This window comes from Scyliorhinus torazame, chromosome 29, assembly GCF_047496885.1.
Source record: "Scyliorhinus torazame isolate Kashiwa2021f chromosome 29, sScyTor2.1, whole genome shotgun sequence".
Classification (NCBI taxonomy): domain Eukaryota; kingdom Metazoa; phylum Chordata; class Chondrichthyes; order Carcharhiniformes; family Scyliorhinidae; genus Scyliorhinus; species Scyliorhinus torazame.
In genome coordinates this window covers 7,111,054-7,136,629 of record NC_092735.1, presented here as the reverse complement: position 1 = coordinate 7,136,629, position 25,576 = coordinate 7,111,054, and the positions used below count along the sequence as shown (strand labels likewise).

Below are 25,576 nucleotides of genomic sequence, written 5' to 3'. Positions count from 1 at the left end.
GTAGTGTGCTGTAGCGAATACTAGACACAATACTGAGGTCATTACCATTGGATACAGATTTGCCTTGATTTTTGACTGGCAGGTTTACAGAACAATTGCAGACTTTTAACCAGTGCAGTACTCATACTATCCTGACATGTGCAATTTAATGGAATTTATTCAGCAGCTCTTTCCATTATTTAAAACCTAAAGATTCTTTTATTCGGAATCCCATCAGTGGCATGGTCGAAAATGTTGTTCGATACTGCACGCAATATCTTGGGTTCAGTCATAAAATTAAAAAAGAGCTCAGACTGAACACGAAGGAGTTCAAAGAAAGACAAGTAAATACCGGAGACATGACTGGCTGGTTGCTGGTCTGCGTCATGGTGGTGCTGCCAGTGTTCATTCCAGGAGAGGATACAGGAAACTGATTCGGAGATAGGAATTGATTCTGGGCAGTGTGCTGCGCAGCCATAGGCTGTGCCATTCGGGAAGTTGCTAATCCCATCTGTGTACAAAGAGAACACAGTGTAAGAAAGTGCACCACAAAATTGTCACTATTTCTGAAAGCCATTTGGATACTTCAACAGGTTGAGAACTGGTGTTAAAAAGATGCTGACAATCAAAGATAGTACAGTGAAGTTCTCTGCTGATGCCGCTCAATGAGGAGATCCACCATGCTCAGACATTCACCAACACGGGGACCATTCTGCTTCACCATGCTGGCCAGCATTCAGTTTCAAAACTGGATTGGCAAGACAAAACAGAGTAGATCTTCACTGGCTTAGAGTGAGGTGTATGCAGAACCAAAAATGGGGAACATGTGTCAATTAAAAAGTTGCCTCATCCTCAAAATAAACATTTGGTTGGCAGCAAGTCAACTGCCTGCCACTGCCACAGAATAAGACAATCAAATAAACATGGTGGCCGTTTTTCTCAACTTGCAATTCATTTAAATAAGCAGTTTTTAATTTTGGGGCCAACAATGGGTAGCTTAAAGTTGCGATAATACATATGAGTAATGAATAGTCAGTGTCACGGTGTGAACACAACAATGTGACATGAGAGAGAGAGATTGTCAGGGGTGCCATCATTCCACCAAACCACTTTATTTAAAATTAGAATCCAGTACATCTCCAGGCATAGTCCCTCGGCATAGCATAAACCCAAACCTCCGTTAAAAGTTAGGTCGGTGTAAAACCAGTTCAATCTAGCCAAGAATGGATTAGAACCAGAATTCTCAAATATCAAGTAATTATCCGGCCCTTTGTGAGCAGTACAATACCCATGACTTAAGTGGCGACTTGTTGGTCTAGGGGTATGATTCTCACTTACAGATTTTCAGTTAAAGAGCATGCAAGAGATCCTGAGTTCAAATCCCGCACGAGCCCTTTACGCTAGGTCAGGCATCATGACTTTACGGCGGGATTGATTATAATTGGTTAGCTCCGAAAGAGAATCTGTGGGACTCGGAACGTTAACTCTGTTTCGCTATCCACAGATGGTGTTAGATATGCAGAATTCATCCAGCAGTTTAAGGGCAGCATGGTAGCACAGTGGTTAGCGCAGTTGCTTCACAGCTCCAGGTTCGATTCCCGCCTTGGGTCACTGTCTGTGTGGAGTTTGCACGTTCTCCCCGTGTCTGTGTGGGTTTCCTCCAGTGCTCCGGTTCCCTCCCACAGTCCAAAGATGTGCGGGTTAGGTGGATCAATTACCCTTAAATGTCCAAAAAGGTTAAGTGGGGTTACTGGGTTACGGGGATAGGGTGAAGGCAAGGGCTTGAGTAGGGTGCTCTTTCCAAGGGCCGGTGAGACTCAATGGACCGAATGGCCTGCTTCTGCACTCTAAATTCTATGATTCTATGACATGTGCATACAGTACATAATTACTTGTGACAAAACCAGGTTGCTTTTGAAATTGTTTCAATTGCGATGCTTTATTGATAGAGTGGTGTTAACTGAGAAAGCAGATATTGTACCTGGTTCATAGGTCCTGTTTGGGTCATCTGCCCAGGATGTGGGAGCGGTGGGTTTAAGCGTTGCCCCAGACCAGCTATCTGCATGCTGCCCATCTGTGAAAATTGGTTCATTCCTGGATTTGGGGGGAGGAGGGGAGGGGGGAAATCATTTATTAGAAAGTATCAAAACAGCTTTTCAAATCATCTACAGCCAACTGAAACTGAACAGCTTATTTTATCAGTAGCCACGGACTTTCTGATTGTGGTTTTGAAACTCTTACATTTATACCCTAATTTTGTACATAGATAAATCCTATACAGCACCAGCTTATAGTGGCTGCAATGAAAGTACACTTCAATGTTGAGTCAGTGTGCTTTTTGTTTAATAAATACTCTATCCATAATTTCAAATTTCTCATATTGCCATCACAATCCAGCAACCATTTGTATTTCACTCTAGCATCAGATCTCAATGTGGCCTAAATTAAAGCAAGAGGTCTATATTACTGAGTGCTTTGTCGAGCAACTCGTAAACCTCATTTGTGCCTACCACCAGAAAATGACCATGATAGCTGCCAGATTCTGAGAAGACGACTTAACTAATGTCCTTTAAAGAGGACCTGCCAGCCCTACTTGGGCTGGCCAACATATGACTCCAGTCCCACACTATGTGGTTCCCACAGGCAATAAATATATCCAAGAATATATATAAAAATGCACATTACAATTCACTGAAATTCTAGTGATAACACGGACATGTAATACATTATGATCATATAGTAGATTAACTGCAATAGTGGCTAATTTACCCAATAGTTCAGCGCATCAGAAAGTAGTGATTCATGATGTGTGCCTTAATGTGCACTTCATTTGACATTCACTAACAATGAGCCAATAAAATAACTGCTCAGGCTCTCCTCCCCCATGCTGATTAGATGGTTATTTTGCTTCATCCCCAAAACTGATGCCCACAGCTCAGTTGTTTACAAAAGTAAACATGCTTATAAAACGCAAAGGATCAGTGCCGAAGGGGGTGGCACAGTCCCTCAGTGCCTCACAGCACCAGCGACTCGGGTTCGATTCTGACCTCGGGCGACTGCCTCTGTGGAGTTTGCACATTCTCCCAGTGTCTGCCTGGGTTGCCTCCGAGTGCTCTGGTTTCCCCACAGTCCAAAGATGTGCAGGTTAGGTGGATTGGCCATGATCAATTGTTCAGTGTCGAAGACGTGCAGGTTAGGTTATGGGGTTACGGGGATAGGGCAGGGTGAATGGGGGAGTGGACAAGGGTAGAGTGCTCTTTAGAAGGGTCGAACCAGACTTGATGAGCCGAATGGCCTCCTTCAGCACTGTAGGAATTCTATGATTCTTGACCTCTTTTATAATTAATCAGATTAAGCGCACCTAGTGCACCATTCGTAATGTCAACATCCAATCAAACATTAACGTGCGCAGATTAATTGCTTTTCAAAGCAACTGCAGAAAGGAGGACTGCAACTGAAGTCATGACTACCACCAAACTGTACTGATCATCATACAATGAATGTGTAATTGGAGAGAGGTTGTTGGTTAGAAAACCTCGTGATTGGTATAGATGGATTACAATGTATACTTATGTGCAAGAAATATGAGAGTTGGACTTTACCACTTGGGGTCTGCATCCGGTTCATGATCTGGCTTGGCACATTTGGCCGCATAAGGGTCGGGTCAGAAAGAGGGCCATCTGAAATGCAACAAGACCAGGTTTAAACAAAATGCACATGTCAGTACTTTACAAAAGTGGTTTCCCTTGCACCATCAAGGGGACAGTGAATCATCAAAGTAAACTAACTATTAATCGTTTCTTTGCCCATTTTCACTTTTATGGTTTCATAATTCTGAATATGGCAATATAGTAGCTCTCCAAATATGATCATTCCCCAGACTGCACTAACCTGTATTTCAACCTTATTCTTCATAACTATATAACACGGAAAGATGGGGTGTACCAATTTATCTACAAGACAGCAATTTAGAAAATATTTTCAGATTATCTACTGCAGAAAAGCTAGAATATTTTCCCCACACCGAAGGTTAGCTTCTCCTTCCTGTTTAACTTCAATTGGTGAGTCTCTATGTGGAGGGAATAGACAAGTGTCTCCAATCCAGGCTCATCCATCCCCTTCCCTATCTAACACAGGAGAATGAGAACCAGTACACTTCTTAGAAGTGTGTGCAAATGAAGGCTTGGCTGTGATGACCTCTTCTTGTGGTCAAAAGTCTGCTGGCACTTATTGCCTAGGTTCACACAAAGGATGGCAAACTTCGCTCAGGAATTGGAAAGATGCCAGCTCGAGTGGAGGGGGGTTCCATGAAAATACAAACAATTATCCACACAGTACATGAAAAACGATCACACACTAGGTTTGCTAATCAGATGCAAATTTGACAGCTTCCATTTCACTCAGTCATTTAAGCACTGCTGATTAAAAACAGTTCCAGAGACCATACACCCAATTATTTGCACCATCATTTAACTTTAGCAGCGAGACAAGTGGTTCCCATTTTCTTCATGCACAACCATAAAGGGGAAGTTTAACACAAAGTATTTCCATTGGTTTTTAAGACGGTATAATTCTTTTTCAATTTTGACCCTTTTCTGATGATCACCATAAATGTCATAACTTGTCTTTTCTCTTTACATATGCCGAGTGACCAATGTATTATAAGCTTTAACTGTTTTTTAACCTTTCCCTTTTCTGAAAGGCACTGGATGGCTTCACAACACTGGCAGCTCTTGGGTACCTCACCCGAGTCACATTTTGTGTGTGTACAAGTTGAGGCAGTGAATGCTGACTACTGAACTGTGGGGTGAACTCCCCAACACCACATCCAGTTGTCACCTGACATTCACACAAGCTCACCTTTCAGATGGGATCATTAAGATAGCTTATCCAACTGATGTTTCTCCCTCTTAGCCTAGGGCGCCAACAGCAAATGCAGAGTCCCAACTGCTGATGCAGCTGAGACCAGCTAACAGCGCAGTCTCGAGTTTTACATGGATTAGTATAGTGACTGATGCCATCACCCATTAGATCTGGCAGATTTAATATAATTTTGTGAATTTATTACATACATAGAATCATAGAAGTTTACAGCATGGAAACAGGCCCTTCGGCCCAACCAGTCCATGCCGCCCAGTTTTTAACCATTAAGCTAGTCCCAGTTGCCCGCACTTGACCCATAACCCTCTATACCCATCTTACCCATGTAACTATCTAAATGTTTTTTAAAAGACACAATTGTACCCGCCTCTACTACTACCTCTGGCAGCCCATTCCAGACACTCACTACCCTCTGAGTGAAGAAATTGCCCCTCTGGGCCCTTCTGAATCTCTCCCCTCTCACCTTAAACCTATGCCCTCTAGTTTTAGACTCCCCTACCTTTGGGAAAAGATGTGGACTATCTACCTTATCTATGCCCCTCATTATTTTATAGACCTCTATAAGATCACCCCTAAGCCTCCTACGCTCCAAGGAAAAAAGTCCCAGTCTATCCAGCCTCTCCTTATAACTCAAACCATCAAGTCCCGGCAACATCCTAGTAAATCTTTTCTGCACTCTTTCCAGTTTAATAATATCCTTTCTATAATAGGGTGACCAGAACTGCACACAGTATTCCAAGTGTGGCCGTACCAATGTCTTGTACAACTTCAACAAGACGTCCCAACTCCTGTATTCAATGTTCTGACCAATGAAACCAAGCATGCCGAATGCCTTCTTCACCACCCTGTCCACCTGCGACTCCACCGTCAAGGAGCTATGAACCTGCACTCCCAGATCTCTCCGTTCTATAACTCTCCCCAACGCCATACCATTAACTGAGTAGGTCCTGGCCTGATTCGATCTGCCAAAATGCATCACCTCACATTTATCTAAATTAAACTCCATCTGCCATTCGTCGGCCCACTGGCCTAATTGATCAAGATCCCGTTGCAATCCTAGATAACCTTCTTCACTATCCACTGTGCCACCAATCTTGGTGTCATCTGCAAACTTACTAACCATGCCTCCTAAATTCTCATCCAAATCATTAATATAAATCACAAATAACAGTGGACCCAGCACCGACCCCTGAGGCACACCACTGGTCACAGGCCTCCAGTTTGAAAAACAACCCTCTACAACCACCCTCTGCCTTCTGTCGTCCAGCCAATTTTGAATCCAATTGGCAACCTCACCCTGGATCCCGTGAGCTTTAACCTTCTGCAACAACCTACCATGCGGTACCTTGTCAAAGGCTTTGCTAAAGTCCATGTAGACAACGTCTACTGCACTGCCCTCATCTACCTTTTGGTCACCCCCTCAAAAAAGAGGGGGTGAAACACAAACCTAAATAAGTAAAATAATTCTGATGGGCTTTTACTTAGATTATCATAGATTATCATAGAATTTACAGTGCAGAAGGAGGCCATTCGGCCCATCGAGTCTGCACCGGCTCTTGGAAAGAGCACCTTACCCAAGGTCAACATCTCCACCCTATCCCCATAACCCAGTAAACCCACCTAACACTAAGGGCAATTTTGGACACTAAGGGCAATCTAGCATGGCCAATCCACCTAACCTGCACATCTTTGGACTGTGGGAGGAAACCGGAGCACCCGGAGGAAACCCACGCACACACGGGGAGGATGTGCAGACTCGAACCTGGGACCCTGGAGCTGTGAAGCAATTGTGCTATCCACAATGCTACCGTGCTGCCCCTTGTAACAAGTTATGATGTGAATTATCAGTATATGTAGATACACCTTTAATAATATGTTCTCTGGGTCAGTGATAGAACACCATGGCTCTATAAGTCAGCAGATCTTACTCTTTCTCAATTATGGTTCAGTTATAATACTGGGTAAAAGAAAGGAAAAGTTCATATTAAAGCCGTTGGTGTACTTGCGGAGTATACTTTAAAAAAAAAAAAATTTAGAGTACCCAATTCATTTTTTCCAATTAAGGGGTAATTTATCAAGGCCAATCCACCCACCCTGCACATCTTTTGGGTTGTGGGGGCGAAACCCACGCAAACACGGGGAGAATGTGCAAACTCCACACGGACAGTGACCCAGAGTCGGGATCGAACCAGGGACCTCGGCGCCGTGAGGCAGCAGGGCTAACCCACTGTGCCATGGTGCTGCCCTTGCGGAGTATAAAATGAACAAATATTTCATTATCCATGACTATATTATTTCACTAATTCAGGCTCGACTTAACAAGGGATAATGGCGTCGTGAACTCATACAGGGTAGCCAAAGCTTCTCGATTACAACAAAAATTTGTCTTCTGAAAGTCCTCGAGTGGCCAGTGACAATGCATGGCTGTGAAAGCTGAACATCAAGAAGAGTGATGAGGCTCGAATTGGAGTTATTTGAAATGAAAGGACGATGTTATGTGCATCTTTAAAGGCCAAGCATGCGGGTTTTCGAGAAAGCTGGTGTTAAGAGGACCTTTCATGAGGCACTGATATCAAAGAAGCTCACATCTTTTGAACACGTGATGTGAACATAGGTCATAGAATTTACAGTGCAGAAGGAGGCAATTCGGCCCATCGAGTCTGCACCGGCTCTTGGAAAGAGCACCCTACCCGAGCCCACACCTCCACCCTATCCCCATAACCCAGTAACCCCACCCAACACCAAGGGCAATTTAGCATGGCCAATCCACCTAACCTGCACATCTTTGGACTGTGGGAGGAAACCAGAGCACCCGGAGGAAACCCACGCACACACGGGGAGAACGTGCAGACTCCGCACAGGCAGTGACCCAAACCGGGAATCGAACCTGGGACCCTGGAGCTGTGAAGCGACAGTGCTAACCACTATGCTACCGTGCTGCCCGAACAGGAGGAGTATGTTTGGAAAAAGAGGTAATGAAAGGCAAAACACCTGGAAAATGTGCACAGGGAAGACCCAAGATGGCATGAATGGCAAGTATCAAAACGTGGAGTGGCCTCTGTGGGACAGGCAGAGAGGGCAGGAGAAAACAAATCAGTGGAGAAAGTTTGGTCATAGTGTGGCCAACCCCTGGAATGAGGACAGATGAAAGACCAGACATATGGCTTCACATTTTAACAAACTTTCTAACAAGTGAAACAACAAACAAAAAGCTTCTTACTTGGAGGGAGTCCAGCCTGCAGTTGAGCCAAGTTTGGGGATTGGGCTGATCCTGTAGGTAACATGCCACTTTGGTTTGGCATTACACCCTGTTTCTGAAGCCTGGTGCGCCGCTTTTCCTCCAGCTCCTTCTGAATCTTGTAGATCTTCTCAGCTAACAGATGGTAGTACTCTGCCTGAATTTTCAAAAAGATAGGAGAAAGTTGATTAAAAAAGAAAAGATGCAAGGTGAAAAAAAAAGATGCAAGGTGAGAAGATCTGGCAGAAACAAGAGAGCCCAGGGTGGGAAGGTGTACCAGCCTGTCATTCTGTAAAAAGAAACTCCAATGGATAGCAAGTAAACATGCAAATTAGCGGATTCCTTACTTGCTACTAATAGAACCGGACTCTAGGTGGCCCAAACTGTTCTCATTTTTCTCTGTAAGCTGCGATTTTTATACTGTCCAGTAAATATTGTCATAGCATTCCTACCAGTCTGTCTGACACTCCGTTTAGATCCTGCATGTGACTGAAACAAATTAGTCAGCTTTGATTTGCAATTTTGACAGAACTCTGAATTGATGGGAGGAGGTTCCTATCTATTTACTTGACAGTCGCTGTGTTATTTAACTGTATTTACTCTACCCTGCAGTTCATTTATCATGAACAATTATACAGCAACTTTTACGTTGATCTGAACATATTAAAAACATTAATATTTGGTGTCCGTGAAAAGCAAATCACCCCAAAACTTATCCCAAGGTCTAATTGAGCCACAACTGAATCATCAAATTGGAACTTGCCCTGCTGTTGGCAGACTCATACATGTCTCCTTCCACCTTTCGTGCGTAAGCCACCAGGTTTTCCATCCGCCTGTCCTTTAATGCTGCTGGGTCAGGTGTTGGGAATATGGCTTGAACTCTGTATAAAGGGAACCAAATGCAAAATATTCAATTGTGCAAGGTGCTGAAATGATAAAATGATCTTTGTACTGAACAGTCAAAAATGCAGTACAAATCTTCAACTTAAAACGACAGGCACCTTGTTAAAATGGCAGCTCCAAAATTAACTAACATGACTGTTACAATGTATTGCATTAAGTTATGCCTAGGTTCTTTTTGGTCAGGTGTATTTATCCAAGTCATTTAGTAATCCTTAAAACATTCTGCACTGTACGTTAGATTAATTGTATAGCACAGTGCTATATTCAGAGTACATTAATTCTATGGCACGGTGTATATTCAGAACAATAAAGCTGAACACCAGGAGACAATTAGAGTACAATAAAATAAAAATATATTGTAGCTCCTCACTATAACACTAACTAGTTTGGAACTCTTCCCCCACAAATGGCAATTGTTGCCACAGTAATTGTTAATTTTACATAGATATTGATAAGATTTTAGTTAACCAAAGCTTTTAAAGGTATATGTCACAGTTAGGCAGTGAAGATTAGCCATGAACTCATTTGAATAGTTAATATTCAACTTGTATTTATAATAGTGTCAATATCCCAAAAGGTATATTGAATAGAAACCAGACAAAAATAGACATTGAGAAAAAGGAAATTTGGTCAAAGAAATAGATTTTAAGGAGTTCGATCACCTACTTTCCTGATGAGTGCATTTAGTAAAATTAACAATTTTTATGTTATATAAATCCTGTACTAGGCTTATTGTGCCTTTTCTGGTTCTTTAAAGTTATCCAATTAGTCCCACTCTCCTGCTTTTTCCGCACAGTCCTGTATATTTTTTTTCCAGTATTTAGTAACTTCTCTTTTGAAAGTGAATCTGCTTCTACCACCACTCCCCCTTTCAGGTAGTGCATCCGAGATAGTCAGAACTCTGCATCATGTTTTTTCATGTTACCTAGTTCTTTTGTTAATCATCTCAAATCTGTCCACTCTTCTTCTTCTTTTGTGATGAGCATAACCAGATGCCATCAATGTAAGATAGCCACCAATACGGAATTCAGGAGAAACCCCCTTACCCAAAGTGTGGTGAGAATGTGGAACTTAGTTCCACGAGGAGCGGTTGAAGCAAATAGTACCGATGCATTGAAGGGGAAAATGGATGAGGGAGAAGGGAATAGTTGGTTACGATGGTAGATTTGAATGAGGAAAGACGAGGGGCGCGATTCTCCACTCCCGTGCCGGTTGGGAGAATCGCCTGGGCCGCCAAGATTTCCCGTGACGCCAGTCCAACGCCCTCCCGTGATTCTCCCAAGCGACAGGAACAGCCCCAAAGAACAAAGAACAAAGAAATGTACAGCACAGGAACAGGCCCTTCGGCCCTCCAAGCCCGTGCCGACCATACTGCCCGACTAAACTACAATCTTCTACACTTCCTGGGTCCGTATCCTTCTATTCCCATCCTATTCATATATTTGTCAAGATGCCCCTTAAATGTCCCTATCGTCCCTGCCTCCACTACCTCCTCCGGTAGTGAGTTCCAGGCACCCACTACCCTCTGCGTAAAAAACTTGCCTCGTACATCTACTCTAAACTTTGCCCCTCTCACCTTAAACCTATGCCCCCTAGTAATTGACCCCTCTACCCTGGGGAAAAGCCTCTGACTATCCACTCTGTCTATGCCCCTCATAATTTTGTATACCTCTATCAGGTCGCCCCTCAACCTCCTTCGTTCCAGTGAGAACAAACCGAGTTTATTCAATCGCTCCTCATAGCTTATGCCCTCCATACCAGGCAACATTCTGGTAAATCTCTTCTGCACCCTCTCTAAAGCCTCCACATCCTTCTGGTAGTGTGGCGACCAGAATTGAACACTATACTCCAAGTGTGGCCTAACTAAGGTTCTATACAGCTGCAACATGACTTGCCAATTCTTATACTCAATGCCCCGGCCAATGAAGGCAAGCATGCCGTATGCCTTCTTGACTACCTTCTCCACCTGTGTAGCCCCTTTCAGTGATCTGTGGACCTGTACTCCTAGATCTCTTTGACTTTCAATACTCTTGAGGGTTCTACCATTCACTGTATATTCCCTACCTGCATTAGCCCTTCCAAAATGCATTACCTCACATTTGTCCAGGTTAAACTCCATCTGCCATCTCTCCGCCCAAGTCTCCAGACAATCTAAATCCTGCTGTATCCTCAGACAGTCCTCATCGCTATCCGCAATTCCACCAACCTTTGTGTCGTCTGCAAACTTACTAATCAGACCAGTTACATTTTCCTCCAAATCATTTATATATACTACAAAGAGCAAAGGTCCCAGCACTGATCCCTGTGGAACACCACTGGTCACAGCCCTCCAATTAGAAAAGCATCCCTCCATTGCTACCCTCTGCCTTCTATGGCCTAGCCAGTTCTGTATCCACCTTGCCAGTTCACCCCTGATCCCGTGTGACTTCACCTTTTGTACTAGTCTACCATGAGGGACCTTGTCAAAGGCCTTACTGAAGTCCATATAGACAACATCTACTGCCCTACCTGCATCAATCATCTTAGTGACCTCCTCGAAAAACTCTATCAAGTTAGTGAGACACGACCTCCCCTTCACAAAACCGTGCTGCCTCTCACTAATACGTCCATTTGCTTCCAAATGGGAGTAGATCCTGTCTCGAAGAATTCTCTCCAGTAATTTCCCTACCACTGAAGTAAGGCTCACCGGCCTGTAGTTCCCGGGATTATCCCTGCCACCCTTCTTAAACAGAGGAACAACATTGGCTATTCTCCAGTCCTCCGGGACATCCCCTGAAGACAGCGAGGATCCAAAGATTTCTGTCAAGGCCTCAGCAATTTCCTCTCCAGCCTCCTTCAGTATTCTGGGGTAGATCCCATCCGGCCCTGGGGACTTATCTACCTTAATATTTTTTAAGACACCCAACACCTCGTCTTTTTGGATCACAATGTGACCCAGGCTATCTACACCCCCTTCTCCAGACTCAACATCTACCAATTCCTTCTCTTTGGTGAATACTGATGCAAAGTATTCATTTAGTACCTCGCCCATTTCCTCTGGCTCCACACATAGATTCCCTTGCCTATCCTTCAGTGGGCCAACCCTTTCCCTGGCTACCCTCTTCCTTTTATGTAAGTGTAAAAAGCCTTGGGATTTTCCTTAACCCTATTTGCCAATGACTTTTCATGACCCCTTCTAGCCCTCCTGACTCCCTGCTTAAGTTCCTTCCTACTTTCCTTATATGCCACACAGGCTTCGTCTGTTCCCAGCCTTTTAGCCCTGACAAATGCCTCCTTTTTCTTTTTGACGAGGCCTACAATATCATTCGTCATCCAAGGTTCCCGAAAATTGCCGTATTTGTCTTTCTTCCTCACAGGAACATGCCTGTCCTGTATTCCTATCAACTGACACTTGAAAGCCTCCCACATGTCAGATGATGATTTGCCCTCAAACATCCGCCCCCAATCTATGCTCTTCAGTTCCCGCCTAATATTGTTATAATTAGCCTTCCCCCAATTTAGCAGATTCATCCTCGGACCACTCTTATCCTTGTCCACCAGTACTTTAAAACTTACTGAATTGTGGTCACTGTTACCGAAATGCTCCCCTACTGAAACATCTACCACCTGGCCGGGCTCATTCCCCAATACCAGGTCCAGTACCGCCTCTTCCCTAGTTGGACTGTTTACATATTGTTTTAAGAAGCCCTCCTGGATGCTCCTTACAAACTCTGCCCCGTCTAAGCCCCTGGCACTAAGTGAGTCCCAGTCAATATTGGGGAAGTTGAAGTCTCCCATCACCACAACCCTGTTGTTTTTACTCTTTTCCAAAATCTGTCTACCTATCTGCTCCTCTATCTCCCGCTGGCTGTTGGGAGGCCTGTAGTATACCCCCAACATTGTGACTGCACCCTTCTTATTCCTGATCTCTACCCATATAGCCTCACTGCCCTCTGAGGTGTCCTCTCGCTGTATAGCTGTGATACTCTCCTGAACAAGTAGCGCAACTCCGCCTCCCCTTTTACATCCCCCTCTATCCCGCCTGAAACATCTAAATCCTGGAACGTTTAGCTGCCAATCCTGCCCTTCCCTCAACCAGGTCTCTGTAATGGCAACAACATCATAGTTCCAAGTAGTAATCCAAGCTCTAAGTTCATCTGCCTTACCCGTAATGCTCCTTGCATTAAAACATATGCACTTCAGGCCACCAGACCCGCTGTGTTCAGCAACTTCTCCCCGTCTGCTCTGCCTCAGAGCCACACTGTCCATATTCCCTAGTTCTCCCTCAACGCTCTCACCTTCTGACCTATTGCTCCCGTGCCCACCCCCCTGCCGTCGAGTTCCGCGGGCCGGAGAATCGCCGAGACACCCAAAATGGCGATTCTCCGGCACCCCTGCTATTCTCAGGCCCGGATGGGCCGAGCGGCCAGCCCAAAACATCGGGTTCCCCCTGGCGGCGTCCACACCTGGTCGCTGCCGTCGGGAACAGCGCGGGAACGCGGGGGGGGGGGGGGGGGAGATCCTGCACCGGTGCCCACTGATCGTCGGGCCGTCCTCTCTTAAGGAGGACCTCCTTTCTTCATTCGTCTGCCATCTTCTTGCGGGGCGGACTCGGAGAGGACGGCAACCACGCATGCGCAGGTTGGGGCCAGCCAACCCGGCATGCGCGGGTGACGCCAGTTATGCGGCGCCGGCCGCGTCATGTATGCGGCGCCGCGGAAGGCCTGGCGCGTGTAAATGACGCGGCCCCGCTCCTAGCCCATTATCGGGCCCTTAATCGGTCGGGATAGGGGCCGTTTCGCGCCGTCGTGAACCTCGACGGCGTTCACGACGGCGTGGGCACTTCGGCGCGGGAGTGGAGAATCCCGCCCGAGGAGTCTCGAGTAGAACATACTCTATTCCTTTAATAAAGAAACATATGGAATCCTTGGCTTTAACATCATTCTCAATTAAGGATTTGTGTACACTGTCCCCAAATCTCTCTGCATGCCTTTAAAATTGTATAATTTTGTTTATATTGCCTCTTGCCATTCTTTGTACCAAAATGCATCACTTCACACTGCTCCATGTTAAACGTCATCTAGCATGTGTCTGCACATTTCACCACCAATTTAGGACATCCTGGTCTGCTGCAATCCTCCTCAATGTTCACTGCTTATTACTTGTGCTATTCTTAAGCAACCCAAGTGGCTGAACAGTTTGCCATTATGCTGCTTGGGGAAAAGTTAGGAGATTTATGGGGGCAGGGGGGGGTTATTTAAATGCTGGGTGCGCACAATGGAAACAAGGCAAACAAAGGTACAGATCTGCAGCAGCTCAATCTGAGATGATGAACATAATGCAGAGGAATGTAGTTTCCAGGAGATTAATTGCATTCTTATGCTGTAATATGACTGTACATATTATTGCCAAGACTACAATTCTAAATCAATTAGCAAACTTGAGGAAATTCAAGTCCAAGCTTGTGAAATGCTTTTGAGGTTCTGAAGATCTAAACACATCATTTTGCATGAAAGTTTTACTGATATAGCAATGACCATTAGAAATAATGATGACTCCCTCGACAATTCAGCTAGCTAAAGCACATGCAGTGGAGTTGTACAAGCAGGTATTGGGGTGAAATATGCCTGGGGTATTAGGTATAATTTATGGATGTTAGTAGCTACATTTGGCCCAAGTGTCCATGTGTTACGGAAGGAAAAAGTCAGCCAGGATCCTGATTCTGATCATTTTCATCTGGCTTCAGCTGGAGTTATGGGGGAATGGATGTTGGGTGACTGCAGGGTTGGGGTTTGGCTGGGATGCTCCCCACAATTGGAGAGGTTGCTATATTGTGGAAGCAAGATCCAAGATGCTGACCTATTGTGAAACTCATCAGGAGAAGACTGGTGAAAAAGAAAACAAACAGCTACTTAAGAAAAATAAGTTGTATACATTAGGTCACAAAAAACCCCAAATACCTCAAGGCTGTCATGAATAAACCTCCATCGCAATGACTGAATCTAGAATCTCTATCACATGTACATATACAGCTGATCACTTACAGTTTGTGAACAAGATGATTGCGTAGGTCCTGAGTGACGTCTTCATGCCATGATTTTCGAATGCCAGTACTTGTGGGGGGTGTTGCTGTCGGCACTGCACTAAGATTACTGACACTTGTGCCATCGCTGAGCATTGGGCTGAAAGAATTAAAAGTTGGTGTGATTAATACAAGTTGTTGGAAATGTAAGTGGGGAAAGACGGCAAAGAACAATTCATTGTTCTCCACTTCACAGATTTGAAATCAATCGGTATTTAGTGAGGAGGCACAGATAGGACCGCACACTTTTGCAGGACTTTATTTCCCGGTCAGGTTCCACGAGGTGCTCCCTGACAGCAGAACTTTGCTTGGTCACAGGAAAAAAATGGATAACACACCTTTTGATTGACCAGCAACACTGGCATCCAGATTTCGGCTTATATTTTGACACAAAAACACTGCAGATGAAAAACATGAAACTAGAAATAATGAGCAAGAATGAATCTTAGACTTACTTAGCCGAGGTCATGGATGACAGCATCATAGCATCATGTAGTAAGCTGGACTGCTGGTTGGGGGCCTGCACACTGACGTTACTTCCATTCACACCCATTTGGCTGGAACCTGTAAAGCCATACAAAGAGTCATTAAAATTATAAAACGTTCTCAGTTGATAAATATCTGAATAGTTCACAAGTGGATGCAAATTCCCACTAAAATAAAAGCAAAATACTGGGGATTCTGCAAATCTGAAATAAAAACAGAAAATGTTGGAAAAACGCAGCAGGTCTGGCAGCACGGAGGAGAGAGGAACAGAGTTAACGTTTCAAGTCCAATATTCTTCTCGATAGTGCTGACCCTTTATCTGTTATTAACACATTCTGATTTGCTTTCAGGCCATAAGACATAGGAGCAGAATTAGGCCACTCGGCCCATCGAGTTTGCTCTGCCATTCAATCATGACTGATATTTTTCTCAACCCCATTCTCCTGCCTTCTCCCCATAACCCCTGATAATAATAATCGTTATTGTCACAAGTAGGCTTACATTAACACTGCAATGAAGTTACTGTGAAAAACCCTTAGTCACCACATTCCGGCGCCTGTCAGTCCACAGAGGGAGAATTCAGAATGTCCAAATGACCTAACAGCGCGTCTTTCAGGACTTGTGGGAGAAAACCGGAGCACCCGGAGGGAACCCATGAAGACACAGGGAGAAAGGGCAGACTCCACACAGACAGTGATCCAAGCCAGGAATCGAACCTGGGACCCTGGAGCTGTGAAGCAACAGTGCTACCCACTGTGCTACCGTGCTGCCCACCTACCGCGATCCCCTTATTAATCAATAACCTATCTATCGGTCTTAAAAACCCGGTGATTTGGCCTACACAGCCTTCTGCAGCAAAGAGCTCCACAGATTCACCACCCTCTGGTTCCTCCTCATCTGTTTTGAAGGATTGTCCCTTTAGTACTGACCTATTCTGTATCAAAGCTTTAGTCTTTAATATCGTTACCGCTCCCTTTGTTCGCGTTCAATGACATCCTTGTCATTTAATTTCTCCTGCTCCCAACCCATCCCTGATTTTCTATTTTGCTCTGCCTGCCCCTCCCTATTTCTTAGCAGCATAAATCATCACATTTCTACCTCTCTCCAGTTCCAAAGTCATATTGTACTCAAAATAACTCTGTTCCCCTCTCCCGAGACGCTACCAGACCAGAGTTTCTTCAGTATTTTCTATTTTTATTTCAAATTTTCACTGTTGCCTTGTAATCTAACATTGGCTGTCTGGGATATAAAGCAGTACCATATAAAGAAGTCTTACAACACCAGCTTAAAGTCCAACAGGTTTGTTTCAAACCACTAGCTTTCGGAGCACTGCTCCTTCCTCATTCACCTGAGGAAGGAGCAGTGCTCCGAAAGCTAGTGATTTGAAACTAACCTGTTGGACTTTAACCTGGTGTTGTAAGACTTCTTACTGTGCTCACCCCAGTCCAACGCCGGTATCTCCACATCATGGCTACCATATAAAGATAGGGAAATGGGACATTATACAAAATTAACCCCCTTTTAAACAGGGCTACACAGCACTTTTGCTTTTACAGCCTTACCCCAAAAATGTTCTATAGTCTGAAAAATCAGAAAATTGTCATGAATATTAATCTGTTAGCTGCTACAGCCAAGTTGATAAAAGTTCATGCCCTCTGCAAACTTCTGTGACTGTTGCCATTTTTCCAAACTGCAAACCACACAGAACTTGGGTTTCCATCGGTGGTTTATCACCTGGAACCTATTCCATCATCCAAACCTACAGTCAACAGGGCTATGAACACAAGTCAGTTTTTAAAACACTAAATATATTAGCTGCAAGTACTAATTAAAGCGTCACTTTAGCTCATCCAACTTCATCAGTCTCAGTAATTCAAACTGCTTCAATATAGCTCTATAAATTTGCCCCGGACTGTCCTATAAAATAAGGAAAATATGATTCTGAATCTTCGTTAACAGTCAGCTCTGCCTAACTGGACGTCCAAATGAACCAATGCTCAGCTCTTGTGGGCTTTAAAGTATTGAAAGGGAGGGGTAAATGTTTTGCTTCTTTGATGTAGAATACCTGTAATTGATAGACCGTCATTTAAATAAGCATCTGCAAAATGGGATGTGCATTTCTAGAGAACGCCAGAACCACACAGAGGATGGATAAGCTGTACCTATTTGGCACGCAGTTTCAACTTACCCATAGCATTCATAGGCCGCAGAGATTGGTGCCCCTGTGAAGACTGAGACGATTGCTGGTTCTGCATCTGAGGTTGAGGCTGCATCTGGTTACCCTGATACGTGAGTCCAAGTGCTGCATAAGCTCTCTCTATGGAGCTCGGGTCTATCTGACTGGTAGTGTTTAAACTTGGCGTGTTCTGCTGTCCAACTCCTACTGACCCTAACGAGTTTCCTAATCCTACTGCTGCTCCAGCTAGTAATGCTGAAAAAAAGATACACATATCAATTAAATTCTGAATTCAAAGGCGGCATCCTTCCCCCTTGAGATGAACAAGTTCCTACTGCCAAATGAATTTAATTGGAACTGGGGGGGGGGTCTGAGAGAAGAAGTAGGATGATATTAACCCGAATACAAGTACGGGTGGGATCTCATAGAACAGTGTTGATGTTTAGTTGCTACCCTGGCGTGTAACTTTAAAACCAGCAGCCAGTACTTCCTGTAATTGTAGCTGTTTTCAAGTCTGTAAAAATGAATTTTGTGTTCAGTAAATTTCAGTCTCCAGGATAACATGTTCTTCCTTTTAAACTAAAAGGCATGCTTGCATTTATAACAAAATACAATCTTTGGGTTATAACAGAAACTCAAAGATTCGGAACTACAATAAAGTCTTGCCATGCGTGAACCTTTGGTCACCTGTTCATTAATTCTGCTCCATAACTGTCTAAAGCCAGCACAGTGAAGATGGGCTGAGTGGCCTCTTTCTGTGCCGCAATCCTGAAATCCACCTTCCAGGGTTGAGGTTACAATAATCAACCATAATCTCATTGATGCCAGAGAGGGGCCAAGGGGTTGACTACTGCCCCTAACTCTTTGTTTGTATGCTGGCTCCACCCTGCTCCCTCTCTCAACATCTATGCCACCCTGATCTGGAAGCTAAGCCTGAAGTGGTTTCTTCTATCTTGACCCCAATCTTTGGACACATTCTGCTCACATGCTCGAGAGCAACCACCCCAAGGTGATGCATAGAAAAAATAGAAAATAGAAGCAGGTGGCGGCCATTTGGCCCTTCGAGCCTGCTCTAATCAGGAATTATACATCGCACACCATAAAATGGAATGTTTTTTTGATCAGTGGGGAACATTATGGGGCTGAAGACAATACGTGAATTTTATACCCACAGGCCCAAAGAACCCAGTTACAAATATAACACAAAAAAGGAAATAAAGCTGATCGTATAGGGCTGGCTGCTTCTAAACCGGAGCCTGAAACAAGTATTTTCCAATCTGCTCTGCTCCATCATGCCTGGGAGCTCCATTTACTTAAAAAATTGAGACTGTGGCCTTGAAGTAACAAGGTTCACTATTGCATAATATCCACGTGCATTACATGGTAATATAGTCCTGCCCTTACAAAACAGATCTGACTTACTGAGCACAATGGCACGTGAAATCCCCTTTCCACTAGCCTGCCCTGCAGTTTATACCCCAAGGTTCCCAGAAGCAAGTTTAATAAGGCACTCCTCAAAGTTGTGAAAATCACACACTTTTTTAGAATTAATCTTCATTATTTACTAAAGCGTAATGTAAAGCACGAAGATCATTTGTTGACTGTGAAGCAATTCAACAAAATTAAACTGCCAGAGGGAAGTGTACATGTTGAAGGCACAGCCAGATGCTTCAAGTCTATATTTAAAAAACAATACCTAACCCCAAATGAATTTTTTTGCATCATTCTTTTAGCAGACTTTGAAGGTAGGAAGACTTACATTGCTGGTTACGCTTGTCACCAGCATTTTTTAAAGGGAGACAGACAGGACAGTCATGTCTTGTGCAATTCTTCCAGTGGGAGATGATCTGACGCGATGAAGCACAGTGTGCAACTGCAAAGAAACAATAACAAAAAAAGTGAAAGCAGGCAAACATGACCATCAGAAAATACAACCAAGTCAGAACTCAACGGTGAAAGAGTTCAGAGCTCTCATTTCAGCACCGCAGCCTAAATCATCACAGGGACTCCACTCTTTTGTACATTAGAAGGTATTGGCAGGATGTAACCCAATGTAACAGGTAATGTAATCAGTTTCTTCATAAATTAGACCCTGGAAACTTCCATAACCACATAGCAGCATCAGGTGTCAATGGGAGAAAGGTAACAATTTTCTGATGCCTATTCTATTTTGCTGAGAAATGGGTGGCACTTTTGCTGAGAAGTGGTTAGCGCTGCTGCCTCACAGCTCCAGGGACCCGGGTTAGATTCTGGCCTTGGGTCACTGTCTGTGCAGAGTTTGCGCTTCTCCCAGTGTCTGAGTGGGTTTCCTCCGGGTGCTCTGGTTTCCTCCCACATACAAAGATGTGGTTAGGTGGGGTTACAGGGATAGGGTGTGGGGAGTGGGCCAAGGGAGGATGCTCTTTCAGAGTTTCGGTGTACACTCGATGGGCCGAATGGCCTCCTCTTCACTGTAGGAATTCGATGGTTCAAAGGCTCGGTTCCAAACTATTTGAAGTGAGTATAAGAAATGAGTATAAGAAGGGGTGGCACGGTGGTTAGCAGCGCTGCCTACGGCGCTGAGGACCCAGGTTCAATCCCGGCCCTGGGTCACTGTCCGTGTGGAGTTGCACATTCTCCCCGTGTCTGCGTGGGTCTCACCCCAACACAAAGATGTGCAGGACAGGTGGATTGGCCACGCTAAATTGCCCCTTAATTGGGAAAAAAAATAATGGGGTACTCTAAATTTATTTTTAAAGAGTAGTACCTGACAAATGTTTGTACCAAATATTGACGATATCAGTTCAGTCCATACTCACCCTGACAGGATTTGCCAGCCTGACAGTGGGTCATATGATTCAGGACATTCTTCATGGTTCGGCAGTGTGGCAAGTTGCAGGGTCGTACCTCGCCATTCGCTTGTTCCCGACGCTGGCATTTGTGTGCATGCAGGAGCAGAACTAGTTGTTGCTGGATGAGTTTTCGTTTCTCTGGATCTGCTGTGGGGGCAGAACCCATTCCCTGCCCTGAGGGCTGCCCTATTCCTCCCTGCTGCACTGGAGAAGGCTGCTGCGGCTTTGGAAAAGACAGAATGTGCATTTATGTAGCGCCACTCATAACATCAGAACACCCAAAGTGCTTTACAATCAATAAAGTACTTTTCTAAAAACAAAAGTGCAGTCAATGTTGCATTATAGAACACGGCAGCCAAGCTTCATCCAGTCAGGCCCCCCAAACAGCAATTAATCAATCAGGTAACCTATATTTGGCAATGTGGACAGAGGGATAAACATTCTCCATGGCACTGGGAGAATACCATGCTCTTCTTCAAACCATGCAAACTTTTCCATTCAACTATAAAGACAGTCTTAGATTAACTTCTTATTTGACAGAACCTCCAATAATGCAACAGTTCCTCAGTACTGCACTAAGTGCCAGCTTATTTGGTGATCAAGTCTCAACAATGACTAGAGTGAGAAATCTACCACTTAGCCCAAACAAACACTTAAAAGGAAATGGACATAACTCAGAATATCAAATATGGTAATTATATTCATTAGGGCCTGGTTTAGCACAGTGGGCTAAATAGCTGGCTTCTAATGCAGAACAAGGCCAGCAGCGCGGGTTCAATTCCCGTACCGGCCTCCTCGAACAGGCACCGGAATGTGGCGACTAGGGGAATTTCACAATAACTTCATTGAAGCCCACTTGTGACAATAAGCGATTATTATTATTAAAAAATCATCTTTTCTATTAGCGCTTCAGTTGAAGCGCTGGTGGTGGGTTTCCCCCACTATTTTAGCAATGACGGCTGGTCACCAGCTCTTACAAATATCCCTTTCCTTTTAAATATTCATCCTCTTTCAGGGTCCCTAATGATGTTCACTGCATGTGGATAGGTGGAGTTTTCTCTCTATGCTTTATAACCAGTACAACTCTAACTGACCTGATGATGGGATGTGAAGGTGTGAAGCGGGACAATTTTAGATGGTCCTTCAAAAATAGATAAAGATAAAGATAGATAGTTTTTTGAAGAATAAAGGGATTAAGGGTTATGGTGTTCGGGCCGGAAAGTGGAGCTGAGTCCACAAAAGATCAGCCATGATCTCAGTGAATGGTGGAGCAGGATCGAGGGGCCAGGTGGCCTACTCCTGCTCCTAGTTCTTATGGTCTTATGTTCAAACTTTCGTATTCCTCAAACAGAAATGCAGGAAATTTAGGCACCAACTTTCAAAATAAAATTTTCACGGTTCTATTTCTGCACTCACCAGGTTTGGCATCCCAGCACCACCTGCAGGTTTCTTGTCCATTGTAAACTGAGGCAGACTGTTCCCTAAACCACCCTTGTTTTGCATCTGCTGCCCAAGTCCGCTGGTGCCCAGCGTCTGACCAGCGTTCTGTCCGTAGGGCTGTCCGTAAGGACTAGGGGTTCCCATCATTCCCATCTATTAGTTAAAAATAAGATAAAATAATCTTTTGACACTCAACAAGGTGATCCAGACATCCATCTTGGTCTCTCCGGTCTATATTCAATTCGGGTGAAGAAAATGTGGCACATTGAGAAGAGAGATTACATCAAGTAAAACTGCTTTCAAAATCATAACCTCCAAAGTTAACAATCTAAAACATTTGGAAAACTCGAAAACCAATGGATGTACGACCAACAGAAACTTAAAAATAACAATAGGTGTATAAATTTCAAGGCCAGGATTGCTTGATGGCAGTGATCAGGTTGTGCAGAAAATGCCAATTTAAATTGCCTCGGACATTAGGAGTCAAATTGAAGCCACATTGCAAGTGCTTTTCTCATCAGATAACGATCGACCATGGCTTATAAGGGCCTCCAGTGGCAGAAAGCAAATACTACATTACAATGCAACATAAACCCTTGTATTCTACAATGAACAATCCCAAGTTTTGGATAGTAAACCCACAGATGCATTTTCCAACCTTGCTTTAACTCATTGTTTTCAGTTTCGAAACCCAATTTGTTCTGGGCAACAAAGCACATTTACATTTGTGAACATGAGAAATTACATCAAACACGTTAGTCAGAATATTCCTATGGTCAGAAGTTGAGAAAATCTCTTTCTACTTTGCCTCAACAAAATGCTTTTAGGGGTAATAAAGGATACCTTTCTTGCAGCAGGTTTGCTTAGGGTCCTCCACAAACAGCATTCTGATAGTTCATAAAATGGGGCGCTTGTTTTTTTATAGCTGGGACATTCGCGTGCTGCAGGTGGTTATGGAGTTGAAGCTGTCCAAAATTTCACATAATACTCCTACTCTAACAGCCAAAATAAAATGGAGAGTTTGACAGAGTATCGCTAACAGCAGTGATTTACCTTTACAACTGGAAGCATTTCACCTCAGACGACAGTGTAGAACTGGCAGGTTGGGGGGAGGGGGGGGGGGGGGAACAAATTGCTGGAGTTACTGCATTTACCTATTTTGCTACCTGTAGATACAACACAATGCTGTAATATAAATGAGTTATCAGTGCAGCCCAAGCACCACTATGGCTCATTAAAGCAAGCAAGGGTTGTATTGATAATGTGAGCACCTAAAATAAAATACACAAGTGTAAGCTATAAAACACCGACCACTTTTAGTTCAGGTAAAAATTTAATTGTAGTCTACGCCAACCTCCCAGACTCGAAATGTAATCCAAGGCACAACATATATTAATGCACTAAATCAAGTCACCCATCTGGAAATGGTACTTGTTGCAGCCCAATGCTTTCAGGAATATATACATTTGAGGTTTACGCTATTCATTAAAAGGCATAACTGTTGTAAAATTTGCCCAAGTTGAATTAGAGTGCAGCTCCCAATAATTCTGGCCACCTACAAGGTTCCTTTGGCTAACCATACAATATTTACAGAAGTCAAAAAATTCTCATTTGGCAGAAGTAGAATCATTCACATCAGCTATTTTTTTTTAAATCAAAAATTAAAATTAATCCAAAAAGTGAAGGTGCCTGTAGTATAAGAGTTTACTTGGAAACATGCTAACTGATATGCTTACAAATACAGACAACAAAAAGGTTGCTAAGATCAAGCCTTAGAAATATTGACAACAAAGTGTTTTCAAATAGACTTATTTCACTGATTGCTATGACGCTGAGGAAGAGCAGTTGCAATCATACTGAATGGCAGAACAGGCTCAAAGGCCTGAATGGCCGACTCCTGCTCTTAGAATCCCTACAGTGGCATTCAGCCCGTCGAGTCTGCACCGACCCTCTGAAAGAGCACCCTACCTAGGCCCACTCCCCTGCCCTATGTCCGTCACCCCACCTAACCGGCACGTCTTTGGATACTGAGGGGCAATTTAGCATGGCCAATCCACCTAACCTGCACAGCTTTGGACTGTGGGATGAAACCCACGCAGACACAGGGAGAAAGTGAAAACTCCACAAAGACAGTCACCCAAGGCCGATGATCGGGCACGCATGCGCAATGCAGCCACTTTTTCTTTTTTAAATCGGTCGCAGCTTTTTGTTTTACAGGTTCGGGGGGGGGGGGGGGGGGGGCTTCTGTTAATTTATTTTATTCATTTTATTTTTTTCATTTATTTTATTCATTTTATTTCTATTTACAAGGTTGGGGGGGGGGGGTTATTTGATAAAATTTTACAGGAAAAAAATGCAGAACTTTGGACAGATGAAGACTCCATAACTTTCCGACACCGGAAGGCTTCACCTTCATCCAACAGGTTCCATTGGAGGGGCATGTACGAGGGCCAAAGGGACCCAAAACCATTTCTTCCATTTTTGTCAGAAGCTAAGAGAAAATGGTGGGTCGTGCAGGTCAGCCGGCATAGGCCACGAAGGTCAGCTGGCGTGGGTCGCGAAGGTCGGCTGGCTTGGGTCGCGAAGGTTGGCCTGTTGGTAAAAACGGGTCCCCGGAAATCTTTTTGAAAAACACTGCCTTACTCTAACTGGGGCACGAGTCTACAGGCACCAACTGCCCCCCAGTACTATGACCAAGTGAATATCCTGAGGGTTCTTATGACAAGTGATACAACAGCAAATGGGCTGAGAAGTGGCAGATGGAGTTTAACCCTGAAAAGTGTGAGGTTGTCCATTTTGGAAGGACAAACATGAATGCGGAATACAGGGTTAACGGTAGAGTTCTTGGCAATGTGGAGGAGCAGAGAGATCTTGGGGTCTATGTTCATACATCTTTGAAAGTTGCCACTCAAGTGGATAGAGCTGTGAAGAAGGCCTATGGTGTGCTAGCGTTCATTAACAGAAGGATTGAATTTAAGAGCCGTGAGGTGATGATGCAGCTGTACAAAACTTTGGTAAGGCCACATTTGGAGTAGTGTACAGTTCTGGTCGCCTCATTTTAGGAAGGATGTGGAAGCTTTGGAAAAGGTGCAAAGGATGTTGCCTGGAATGGAGAGTAGGTCTTACGAGGAAAGGTTGAGGGTGCTAGGCCTTTTCTCATTAGAACGGAGAAGGATGAGGGGCGACTTGATAGAGGTTTATAAGATGATCAGGGGAATAGATAGAGTAGACAGTCAGAGACTTTGTCCCCGGGTGGAACAAACCATTACAAATGGACATAAATTTAAGGTGAATGGTGGAAGATATAGGGGGAATGTCAGAGGTAGGTTCTTTACCCAGAGAGTAGTGGGGGCATGGAATGCACTGCCTGTGGAAGTAGTTGAGTCGGAAACATTAGGGACCTTCAAGCAGCTATTGGATAGGTACATGGATTACGGTAAAATGATATAGTGTAGATTTATTTGTTCTTAAGGGCAGCACGGTAGCATTGTGGATAGCACAACAGCTCCAGGGTCCCAGGTTCGATTCCGGCTTGGGTCACTGTCTGTGTGGAGTCTGCACATCCTCCCCGTGTCTGCGTG

At 44.2% G+C, this 25,576-nt stretch overlaps 1 protein-coding gene across 2 annotated transcripts in view; it reads right to left on the bottom strand.

Moving 5' to 3' along the window:
• Positions 1–25,576, bottom strand: part of ep300b (E1A binding protein p300 b) — a 141,060-nt gene that overhangs the window by 51,276 nt on the left and 64,208 nt on the right. For both annotated transcript variants that reach the window (XM_072492009.1, XM_072492010.1), the window contains exons 3-13: positions 21,972–22,148; positions 20,523–20,778; positions 19,484–19,597; positions 17,737–17,979; positions 15,518–15,626; positions 15,025–15,162; positions 8,858–8,979; positions 8,081–8,251; positions 3,582–3,659; positions 1,961–2,073; positions 332–490 (exon numbers count right to left, since the gene is read on the bottom strand). In XM_072492009.1, the coding sequence (XP_072348110.1) occupies positions 332–490; positions 1,961–2,073; positions 3,582–3,659; positions 8,081–8,251; positions 8,858–8,979; positions 15,025–15,162; positions 15,518–15,626; positions 17,737–17,979; positions 19,484–19,597; positions 20,523–20,778; positions 21,972–22,148 (1,680 nt within the window). The remainder of the gene's footprint in view (positions 1–331; positions 491–1,960; positions 2,074–3,581; positions 3,660–8,080; positions 8,252–8,857; positions 8,980–15,024; positions 15,163–15,517; positions 15,627–17,736; positions 17,980–19,483; positions 19,598–20,522; positions 20,779–21,971; positions 22,149–25,576) is intronic.